We start from the raw sequence: 12,153 nt of genomic DNA on the forward strand, positions 1-12,153 counted from the left end.
AACGGAGAAGGCGAAAAGACTAAAGAGGTTGTGACGACAACAGAGACGTCAAATGTCACTGATGGCAAACACACTTGCGTGGAAAATTTCTCATCATACTACATTAATGTTCCTCGAGATGTAGAAAGACCAAATGGCTATGAGACGAATTGCAGACACGTCAACAAAGAAGAAATTCAAGTTTTGCATCGTCTACCAACGGCTGATGAGGCTCAAATTACGACAGAAAACCACCACCGGATTATTTCCAAAAAGGAACCACAAAATGAAAGTGTTTCTTTGAATAACATCCCAATTAACATGACAGACGCCAGGTATGATGTCGTCAATGAAAGAGCTGCCAATGCAGTATCCAATGGTACACATCAATTTCACCGTCCTCACAAAATCGAAGATAAAATACCAGAGGAGTCAAACACTAAAACTGAAAGACCCGCAGATATCCAGGTGTACAGTGGGTCAGTTTCAGATATTCCTTTGACACGAGGCGATGGGACAAGAAATGTTTCTAGCCAACCCTTTGATGACCAACAGATAGCAAGTAGATTCCGCAGTGGAGAAGCAGATGTAGGTGGAGGTTTCAAGCCTCGAGGAGTTTCAGACCAACCCTTGGAGAAAGATATAGTTTTCCACGGGCTGACGTCAGAAGATCCCAAGGTATTAAATTTGTTGTTCCAGAAAGTCATAATGCGGCCAGAACATGTACAGCCGGCAAGAGAAGAACTGTTAATCGCAGCTGTTGCACGGGCTGCAAATGAACCCATTGTTGGAAAATTCGATGGATCAAAAGTCACTATTAAGACACAGGATAACGTTAAAGAAAAATCCAACATGCATGTATGGGACGAAAATGTATCCAATCAGATGACTGTCAACGTAAGAAATGACCAGTCCTATTCCGAAACTGCAACAGCATGCTCAAATGTTGAACAACCTGAGGGTGATGTTGATGAAAACACACCAAGCGGTGATATCACGTACAGACATTTCCTTCGCGCCATTAATTTAACTCCCGCCAAAAAGCAGCCAGGCAATGAGCAAAATACGGTCCCATCAATCAGTGTTACTCCCTCTGATAACGATGTTGGCAGGGGATCAGAGAGTGACGAATCGATGAGTTCGGATAGCTCTGTTGCATCACTGTTCTGCAAGCCACCTATGCTTAAGCTGGGGAGTAAAAGGAGAAAGGGTAAGTATAACCTGACAATCCCGTACTGGCTTAATGCTGGATCAGGAGGTAGCCAAACCAACGACCAGAGTAATGACGGCAAAGTCGGGAATGTTGGGAAGCCACAGTCAAACAACAACAGTGAAACTATACAGAATCTGCCAGAGAATAAACTATCTGGCATCCATTACTTTGAATGCGAAGAATCAAATGATAATTGTCACCAACGGAAAACAACGCTTGGCACTGATGATAAATTGCCAGCGCAGCCAAAATATGTGGACTTTGAGCTGGTACCCGATTCAGTTGACATATTAAGTCCCACCCACTTTAACACCGAGCCGACGATCAAGGGAGATCATACACGTCTAGGTTCCCAAGAAACACATAAAGACTTGGATGATGTTAGGCCTAACAGCAGAGGTGAAATACCAACGAGAAACAAATTATCTAAGCTAGACATAAATGCTTCAAAGCCTACCGAAACTCATACAAACCACAACCTTCATTCTAGAACTGAGACAACTTCGACTCCATCTCCTTCGAACCCGGCACAGAAGAGGCGACGCTCTCATTCTTTGGACACTTCCAGTTTCTTAGACTTTACATCAGTCGCTCAGGGCATGAACAACCACAGAAATGAGAATGTTGAAGTGACGGATATTGAGATGAGCAATGAGATAACCAGACGAACATCCTTGCCTCAACACACGTTAAGTCAAAATACAAGACCCATTCCTAAGAGTGAAATGCTCTAAATGATATACTTTTGTGAAAGTCTTCCTCTTTTTTACAGTTAAGCCAATTAGAAGAAAATACCAGTTGATCGTCGAGCTCCAAAAAGAGGAGGATGAGGGCCTTTTTTTTTTGTTTATTTCTTTCAAAGGTCGGCCGCCAAACATTTTAAACTGGCCGCCAATTCTTCAGTTTAAAGCCACCCCTTTCATGCAGTTACAAGTCCTTAAAAAGATTAGAAAGTTTGACGAGAATTAAACAGAAATTTGTCTTTTTTAAGAAAAAAGCAAACTAAAAAATAATAACAAAAAGGATGCGGCCTCAAAAAAAAAAAGCTTTAGGGAGAGGGGGGATGATCAACTGGTATTTTTTTCTGGGGGCCTTAGCGCGAGACACAAATTCCCTTTTTGCCATACGGTAGCTTTTCATTTGCAGACAATGAAAAATTGTACTGAATGTACATTATTATTGCTAAGTATCAAGTGAGTTTTTTTGCCGAGTGTTCATTAATTCAACTACTATACAACAATGTGTCAATTGTACATTTTTTTATACCCAGTACACAACTTTCAAACTTTGTCAAATTTGACACACAAAACAGTCAAAAGAAAATCCATTTTAAAAGTAATTTTTGTTTAATTCTTATATACATTTCATAAAATATTAACGTTTTGTATATAATTCGTGAAATAACATATTTAGGACAATAAATTTGAACTCTAATGAAGAAAATAAAAGGTCTGTGCCAAAAGATGCCATCACCTATTACAGCTTTCCAACTTTATTGAGACCATTCATAGACTTGTACTAGTCATGAGTTTGTCCCCCTTAGGGTTTTCTATAGCTGCAGTTTCTGATGAGCATGCTAGTTAAAGTTATGTAAAGACACTATATAGACTTGCCCAAAGTCCTTCATTATGTCAAATAATATAATCAACCACAGTGGAGTCACCACAGAAGGGGGTGGGTGGGGTTGTGGCAGGTGATTCTGTCCCCCCCCCCCCTCATTGGTCACAGCTGACATCGAAGGCGGGCATGCACAGCAGACACAGACGACAACTGAGCTAAGTATTCTCTATGCGGACCAAACATATTCAGATTGTTGGATGGCTTTGGCATGGTTGATAAACTATACAAAACATGTCTCCTTCTGTGATGCTGTTTACAAATATTGTAAACTTAGAAACTCTAGTTTCCGAAGATCTCCAAAAGATCTTTGAAATCTAGTCCATGTATGAAGGTGCCATGCGGTAGCTGTTGCAGCAAATTAATTAAATAAAAATAATCAAGCGACTTTATGGCTACGGTGACGCAGCCGAGAAAAGGACTATTCAACATTGCAGCCAAAGCAAATTAATGCGTGATGGCACCGAGCCAATAATTACTTCATCAAACACGACCATAGTCTGATTACATTACTGAACAAGCAGGGGTCGATTTCATAGCGCTGCTTATCGGTAAGCAAATCTCATGGCAACTTTTGCAAAAAGATTTGCTTAATCATAAGTGTATTTCATAGGTAAATTAGGCGGTCGGCTCGCGCATTCGCCATGGATTTACATTGTTATGCCATTTATTTTGATACAGTAAGAATCAGCGGAAGGTTTGCATGCCCTTTCATGTGCTTACGGTTAGCAGCACTTTGAAATCGAATAAGCACAAAATCATCCCCTTAGCAGCTCTATAAAATTGGGTCCAGGTCTGCTTCATTCTAACTGCCATTCCTTGAAGAAGTCATTTCCTTTATCATCGACTACGATGAACGCTGGGAAGTCCTCCACCTCGATGCGCCAGATGGCTTCCATTCCAAGCTCAGCGTACTCCAGGACCTCAAGCTTCTTGATGCAGTTCTGTGCTAAGATGGCTGCCGGCCCGCCGATAGAGCCGAGGTAGAAACCCCCGTGGGTCTTACAGGCCTTGGTTACCTAGTCACACAAGCAAAAAAATAGTCTGATATTAATACAGATTACATTCTTGCAGGGCGGTCGTGCCAGTGCGGTTTAGGGCGGTGGACTTAGTTCTGTAATTTACAGAATGTGGGTTTGGAACCTGGCCTGGCCAGTCTGGACAATTGTGTCCTTTAGCAAGGCACTTTACCATAATTGCTTCTCTCCACCCAGGAGTACAAATGGGTACTGGCACTGGTGTAAATCGTTTTAGTAAACAGTGACATCTAATTGTTTTTGACAGACATTACCTGTTTGCTGCGGTTTCCCTTGGCAAGCATGACCTTGCAGCCACCTGCTGCTTGGAAGCCATCGACGTAGGAGTCCATCCTCCCGGCTGTGGTGGGGCCAAACGATCCAGAGGCGTAACCCTGGAACAAAATAAATCACTATTCAATTTTTGCATCAATGCATTTTTCAATTTCTTATTTTCCCGTCAAATTGGCGTACACAAATCAGTTCAAACGATCATCACAGTACCTAACTGTTCGAAGATGAATTACATCCAATTGCCACCGGCCTCCCCCATAAAGATATTGACATAAAATGGGAAACCACAAAGTTAGGCTAGAGTTGGTATAGACCTGGCTCATACTCCAGAGGTAGCAGGTTCAAATCCTGTTCCAGGAATTGTGTTCACCCAATTGGCCTAGTGGTTAAGAGCACCGGATTCAAGCTCTGCAGTGTTTCTGATCAGCAGAGTGCGGGTTCGAGTTCCGGTCGTGACACTCGTGTCTTGAAGCAAGACACTTAACCATGATTTCTTCGTAAAAGTTGGGAAGGTAGTGCTTTCAGCTGCTCTACCAGCTGAAAGGTTTCTGATAGGTGATACCCAAGCCTACATCCGAATGGACTGAAAAGGGGGGGGGGGGGGCGGTGGGGGTAACCCTGTTCAGTCCCAGGAATAGGTGGCAACGGCCCCTGGAGAAATAGTTGATTCTTAGCCCACACCTTCAGGCCTGTAAAATTTACCTCAGGGGTCTTGGCAGGCCCTGCATAGTAGACTGGGTGATCTTTCATATATTGTGGCAGACCCTCTCCATTGTCCAACCGCTCTTGTAATTTGGCGTGAGCGATGTCTCGTGCCACCACGAGTGTACCCGTTAGGCTAAGACGAGTCTTTATCGGGTAGGTTGATAAAGCGTTCAGGACGTCACTCATGGGTCGGTTTAGATCAACCTGGAAGTAGAGTAAGACACATCCAAGACAAAGACAGGAATGAGATTTAGCAAAATGTGAAAACTCCTGGAAACTGGAGACCAGGTCTGGGTTTCCGCTGATATTACAAACTACATGGAAAACAAAACTACAGGTTTGGTCAAAATGTGGATTAATTCTTTGTCCCTTTTTGACCGCTGTCTTTAATGAAATACTTGTTCTTTATATGTATTTGTTTAGTTTTCTTTAATTTTGGCTGATATAAAAACAAATGTAAAATCTAATGGATTTGAAATCAATTAAATTGATATAAGTTTAATATTGAAGGAAAATTTGAAGGCTCAAGTATGTTTGAGAAATCTTGAAATCAGCCAAAAATATTGGAAATCATTTGAAATTACAAAGATCAAACCAAAATATTAAGCAAAGTATTTGGTTTTTAAGTATACATTCTTTGTTGAATAAATTGTTAATTCAAGATTCAAAATTCAACATTCAGAATATGTTTTCTGCATCAGAACCGCCCAACCACTGACAAGAAAAGTTTGATCATTCTTGCCATTTCCATCTGTCCGTTCTTACTTTGACAACTTCTCCTCCAAGATGGCCCTCCTCCACCTCTGGAAGGTACTTCCCTGGATCAGTCTCAAGCTGCTCCAAGAATACACCGTCCTCCGTGATTTTACCAAGAATCTAGAAAACAATTTAAATGTTTTTAAAAGTACTGCAGCCGCTTTCACGAAACACTAATCCTATTCCGAGTTAGGACGAGTACCCCGTCCTAACTTAGGATGGGTTCATTGCGTCCTAATGTCTTCGGACCTGGAACTGAACTTGTCCTAAGTAACTCATTGACGGCTGGACATATTTGGTAATTACTCAAAATATATATTAGCACAAAAAGTTCCTTAGTAAAGAGCAACGAGAGCTGTTGATAGTATAATGCATTGTGAGAAACTCCCTCTGAAGTAACATAGTTTTTGAGAAAATAACTAAAATATTTGAATCTGAGAAAGACTTCAGGCCTGAAGCCTATTTTAGGCATCTGGATGAAAGCACACAAATTTGTGTAAGAAGGGTGTTTTACTTTCATTATTTTCTTGCAATTTTGATGACCAACTGAGCCAAAAAATGTTCACAGATTTGTTATTTTATGCATATGTTGGGATAGACCAACATGTTAAATTGATACAAGCTTGTCAGCTACCTTTGGAAATCCTCAAACACCTTTCCTGGACATTTTTTGAGAAGTTTCAAACACCCAAAACGCTTGCAGCAAAGAAAACTCACCTGTCTGTCCGCAGAGCAGGACACACCGAGACCCACGGGGCAAGACGCTCCGTGTCTAGGTAACCTGATCACTCTGACGTCATGACAGAAGTATTTACCTCCGAACTGAGCCCCGATGCCCGTACTTCGACACAACTCTAATATCTTCTGCTCCATATCAAGATCACGGAAAGCTCGACCGTGCTCGTTTCCTTTTTGAAACAAAAATGGTTGAAACAATTTAAATAAAAGTCAGAACTCATTTCCCTTATAAAATGAGGAAAGTAGGCATTGCCTCACATAAACAATTAAAATGCTTTATTTTTGTGACACATGTTTTTGTGAAATAACTTGCATTTATGCATTTTGTAGTTCTTTCTGCATTTTCTATAATTTTTGTATTCAACAGTCTTGGTTTTCACTCTTTCACTTTCCAAAAGCCCTCTGAGACTTCATTGTAATTTTGCGGCACATAAAAACGGTTCATTATTAATATTGTGTACTTTTTTGTAACCAGTGTTTTTGGTGTAAGGGTAAAAACACAAATAAAGTCCTCTTTCACCCTGATGCTAGATCAACATCTGTTCAGGTCCCCACTGCTAAATATAGGATTGTATAAACTGCCTCTACCTACTGGCCTAGTTAAGCTGGTAAAGCATGGGCCTTTAAGGGTGTCAAATGGTAAGACAACTGCTTATGCAAAGGGCCTGGGTTCATGTCGCACCCCAGTATTTTTTATGTCTGCGTATTTTTCTTTCACAGGACTTTGGAAAATACTGAGCATACACAGTGGTTCATATCGCTGTATGGGTAAAAACATACCTGTTCTATCCACAACCTATTACAAGTCAATTCTATGTTCCACTCTCTGATAACCCAACCTTTGTTTTCTGTTAAGGCTGATTTGCCTGTAGTCATACTGCAGTAAAATTTAACGAACAATACTGTATCCATCAACTTCAAGCAACACCAAAAAAAAAAAGGATTTTGGAGGTTTCAGCATTCACATGTACCTTTTCAAAGAGGCATGACATACCTGTAGTTGGAAGATTATCAAGATATTTTGTGGATGCCATCTTGACTGTCTTGAGTGTCATCTCAGCCGAGAGACCTCCAACGACAAAAGCTAAATGATACGGTGGGCAGGCTGATGTCCCGATTGTCTAAGAACAACATTGTCAAATAACACAAGTTAAAAAAATGTTTGTCTGATGTCAGTTTGGTTTGTTTGTCAAGAAAAGTTACCTGATATATTTGGTGGTTTTGAAGCTTTCTTGTTTCTATTTTTCTTTCTTTCGGATATCGGCAAACAGGTGACTGCTCTCAGTCTACACACCAGGGTAAGGGTTAGGGTCAGCTTTAGCGTTAGGTTTAGCAGCACACATAACATGGGCATCGAAACATGGGGGGTGTCCGAACATGAGGGTGTCGAAACATAGGGGTGTCAAAACATGTATTCAAACAAGTAACATTATCTTGGCCATTTTTATTCAAGAAAAACGACCTCATTTATTTGATGGTTTTGAAGTTTGTTTTGTTTCTTAATGTTTATCCTCCTCTTCCGGGACAAGAAGGATGGGGTGGGGGGGCGTCTTCAAACCAACTGTTTTCACCTTGATCTTTTCATTGATGAAACTAGTCAGTTTCTCAGGGTTAAGAAGAGCCTTTGTCTGCTGATACAGAAATGTCTTATTGGCCGACCCGCCTCCTTTAGCAATGAAGAGGAAGTTGTACTCGTTACCGGGCGTGGCGTAGATCTCCACTTGAGCTGGGAGGTTGGTGCCCGTGTTCGTCTCCTTAAACATATCGAGGGGTGCGACCTGGGTGGTGATGGAGAAAAGAATGGTCAAGAGAGGGCGGCATTTAATGACATATTCTTTTGAAATTGAACCTGTGGAATGCTGACTACATCAGTATCTTGCCAGGAACGAGAGTCATTGCTGACATACAGTCATTGAGAAGCCACTATTATTTTTGCTGACATACAGGTCTTAAAATAGGCTCACATTTTAAGGGGTATTTTGGAATGATGGCCTGCCAACCTATTATCAATCCAAAGTTGAAGAATAAAAAAAAAAAGTGCTTGGATCAGTATCCTCAGCATACGTTTTTGTTGTGCCTGAAGAAAAATAACATTTTCTTTTTTTATCAGGCAGACACAAAAAAAAGAGGATGAATTTGAAAACAATTTGATGTTTTTTCGTGCGAGCAGCGATTTTGACAAATGAAGCTTTTGGAACGGCTCTTTGTTTTACGTCTCAGAAAAGAAGCAGAAAGCCTGGTTTCAAAGTTAGAGGAACTGGGTCAGACACACAGGTGATCAACACCATGAAAATATCTGAAGAAAAGGCAGAGGCTGGATTGTTGTATTTTTCTGTTTTTACCTGTGAGTAGCGCAGATTTCTCTGAGTGTAGGAGTCATAAACACCCCTAGATAAGTGCTCTTCATCTTTTTCATCTGTCCATACATTCTGCCCTCTCTTGCCTGCAAGATTAATGAGATACAAATTTTGAATTACACACTTCCCATTTATTTGATTTTAAAATCATTTCACATTCAGTCAAATTCTATGGCGGACGTGATAGGAGTGTACTGTTTGGGCCTCGATGGTTTAAAGTTCATGTCACTGCACGTTTATCCAATCATATCAGTGTATCAAATGGAATCATGGATCTGAGTAGCAGGTACCTGTCTTTATCCTAACGGGTACAGACAAAGGCCCAGTCTAACAGCAAACCCTGCTTACTCAACCCTACTTCAGTAAATCAAGCTAACGCAGACAGCGTGGTTAAGTGGTTAGACTGCACGACTTGCAATCACAAGGTTGTGGGTTCGAATCCCCCAGCTAACCGCTTATTTCACAATGACTAGAATAAATATTGTTGTCTAGTTACTGAATCACAATTTCTTTATTTGTGCGATTCATAATCATAGACGTTAAACCAATTTTTGTATGAGAGAGATTGGTTGTTGCCAGCTTGGTGTTTATATCCGCTGTGGGAGTTTGCCGAGTTCCCTTGATGAGAATATCATTCAAACAAACATACAGACATACATACCCATGATGATAGCCGTGCCTGTGTCCTGACACCCCGGGAGCACCATACCAGCCGCTATGTTAGCATTCTTCAGAAGTTCCAGAGCGACGAATTTATCGTTACTAGAAGCTTCAGGATCATCAAGGATACTCGACAATTGCTGGTGAATACAACAAAAAACAGTTACTCATTTGAACGTTGTTCATATATCTCAGCTCAAAAGTCGACACGCAAATCTTTTCTTTGTACGAATGCAAAATCTTTAAAATGTCTAAGACAAATTCGACCGGAGATGTGGTTGGTACCCCCGCTGTCACCTCACTAAACGTGGATGGACTTTGCATTTTTGGAAGAAGATACTGTGACAATATTTTGCTATTTTCTCAATAAGTAGACGCTGTATTCAATTAAAACATTCACAAGTGACTTTTATTCTATCGTTCCTGATAATTTTGCCTAGAAATCAACATTACATTGACCGTAACCGAATGATGACTCTACCCTTAGGCTATTCCCAAGACATTCCAAAAGATGCCATACCAACCTGTAAGTGTTTGGGCCTCAACAAGTGTGCAATGTCAACCATTGCCTGTGCTGTGATTACCCTCAGTGCCTCCGGCGCAACACTAAGAATCTTGCGCCCTTTGACTTCAAAAGTCGATACAAAATCACCTTAATGATCAGGAAACAAAAAAGACAAGATCCCATAAGTCAGGAATTTTGAAAAAACTATGTTAGAACTGCAGACAATTGTCAGGGGGGGGGGGCATAATGTTGTGGCCAAACAGTTTAGCGCATCCAATTCAAGTTCTGGTAGCTGTGTCACCGGAAAGTGGGTTCCATTTCTACTCGTACACTTGTGTCCTTGCTGGCAAAACACTTCTTATTGAAGTTGTTCTGTAGCATTATAACCCAATGCAGCAATAATCATAACCCTATTTCAGAGATGCCAAGTCCAGAGGCCAGCTTTGCGTGAGATTTTTCAAAGGTCACCACCAACCCCCCACCCCCCCAAAAAAAAAATTCGAAATCGCCGCCCAACTTTTAAAAATTTTTTTTTTTAAAAAAAAACAAATAATGCAGAAATGTAATTGTGGACAATCATTGAAGCAATACATTGTCGTTAATTTTTATTTTTTCCCGGTCTGGCCCCAATGCGAAAGAAATCGGTTCCTGTGTGTGTGAGCGTGAGACAGAGCCCAAATGCCTGAGTCTCACGCCTAATGCGTGAGACTTGGTCGGTCTGCTATTTCTTCTTCGGCCGTTAGGAGGATGGAGGGTTACAATTATCACATTACTGAATCTGATTAATTTATAGATTGAAAGCCACATTTTTTGCTAAGGATAAATTTAATCATTCAGATTCTCTCTCTCCATCTATAATATCTGATTATTTAAATTTGAAATTTTATTTTAAATCGTAATCGCAACTCTCCATCCTCCCTTTCTCTTTCTATGGCCCTTTTCGAATCCACTGCTTCAGCTTTGGATTTGGCTTCAGGCTCCGTTCTTTTGTCTGAAGCCCTGGAGCGTGTACGCAAAGCACACGCAATTTATCAAAACAACCGCGGAGCCAAGGTGGCCTGAGCCGAGTATCTAGTATCTGTCTTGTTGCGATAATCGTACCCTCCATCCCAAGACAGGAGTATTGGAGTATGGAGGGCAGTTGATGGAGGGTTACGAATATCACATCGTTTTACCCTCCATCCTCCCGAGGAAAGTATGGAGGGCTACGATTATCACAACTAGTACCTGTCAATTTCTTGTATGGAATATCAAGGGTCGATTCTGGCTTCATGATGTCTTGATAGTGGAAAGCTTTAACTGCAGGTGCTGCTTTGGCTGCAGTAGCCTTGCTGCGACACAGTGCAGACTGCAACAGGCATCGTTGACAAAGCAACAATCCTGATCTTGAAGTCTGTGTCCACATTCTCGTCGTGTGATGCTCTTACCACAGATTTGATGACTGTAGAGAACAGAACAGGGAATGCACAAAGTTTTGGGGGTAAGTTTTCATTTCATGGCAAGTTAGTTTAAATATCAATAAATTAAGACGACTTCTGTTGAAGTGAAACTGGGATTGGGATAGTCTACTCCTAGAACTACGAGGTTCGTTCTGCGTTCTTAACCACAATAGCAAACTAACTCTACTCACATAGTTCTAGGGAAAGTCTATCAATATTATTTAACCAATGTGTCAATACGACTCCTTTGGCATATATTGTGGGGCAAATTCAATGTGTTTTCAAACCAATGAATCAAGAAGGCCTCAACAATTTATCAAAAATATTATTTCTTGACTTTTAAAAGTTTAGTTAGTTTGTCTTTTTAAATTTATGACAATTAAGTTCTTATTTTATATAATAACACTTTTTTGAAAGAACTTTTTTAACTCACTCAAATTCCATAATTGCTTCGTTTTAAATAAAAAAGTGGTGCTTTAGCAGGTGAAATAAATGAATAAATATGTCTGTCTTATGACTGAACCAGGTGTTTTTTTTTAAAGAAAATAATGTTGAGGCTGGGGCGGGGCTAGCAATGTTAATAAACCAGCAAACAAACCAAAATAGCATTCACTCATCATCAGGAGCACTGCAAACAATCTTCTGCGTTGAAAAACTTGTTCATCGTAAAAACGTAATGCTAAACAATGCAATCGGTTTGCTTTTATATTTTTGAAAAATAACAGTTAATACAGGTTTATTCTCTTTTATGTGTACATTCAATTATGTTACTTCAGTTTCTCTTAAAAAGGGGTGAAATTTGGAAATATTTACCGGCGTTTTGGGTCGTCTGTCACTGCAAACGGTACCGCATACCACAGCCTGGTCACTGTAT

The 12,153-nt window shown here is 40.5% G+C and overlaps 1 protein-coding gene across 1 annotated transcript; it reads right to left on the reverse strand.

Moving 5' to 3' along the window:
- Positions 1–2,519: 2,519 nt before the first annotated feature.
- Positions 2,520–12,139, reverse strand: LOC117302297 (fumarate hydratase class I, aerobic-like). Its single transcript, XM_033786175.1, has 12 exons — positions 12,093–12,139; positions 11,068–11,281; positions 9,860–9,987; positions 9,337–9,475; positions 8,661–8,761; positions 7,890–8,096; positions 7,313–7,439; positions 6,298–6,488; positions 5,590–5,700; positions 4,822–5,028; positions 4,101–4,220; positions 2,520–3,828 (listed from the first exon to the last, which is right to left on the reverse strand). The coding sequence occupies exons 2-12, from the start codon at positions 11,243–11,245 to the stop codon at positions 3,610–3,612; spliced, it is 1,728 nt and encodes a 575-aa protein (XP_033642066.1). The 5' UTR covers positions 11,246–11,281; positions 12,093–12,139; the 3' UTR covers positions 2,520–3,609.
- Between the last annotated feature and the right edge of the window lie 14 nt (positions 12,140–12,153).

This window comes from Asterias rubens, chromosome 18 (genome assembly GCF_902459465.1).
Source record: "Asterias rubens chromosome 18, eAstRub1.3, whole genome shotgun sequence".
In the NCBI taxonomy this organism is placed as follows: domain Eukaryota; kingdom Metazoa; phylum Echinodermata; class Asteroidea; order Forcipulatida; family Asteriidae; genus Asterias; species Asterias rubens.

What these genes read in the sequence shown, in the direction of transcription:
- LOC117302297 (XM_033786175.1), bottom strand. Translation starts at nt 11,245, where the DNA reads ATGTGGACACAGACTTCAAGATCAGGATTGTTGCTTTGTCAACGATGC. An exon ending in AGGCACGGCTATCATCATGG is followed by an intron (nt 8,762 to 9,336) that starts GTATGTATGTCT and finishes TTAATCTTGCAG; the next exon opens with GCAAGAGAGGGCAGAATGTA. An exon ending in GAAATCTGCGCTACTCACAG is followed by an intron (nt 8,097 to 8,660) that starts GTAAAAACAGAA and finishes ATCACCACCCAG; the next exon opens with GTCGCACCCCTCGATATGTT.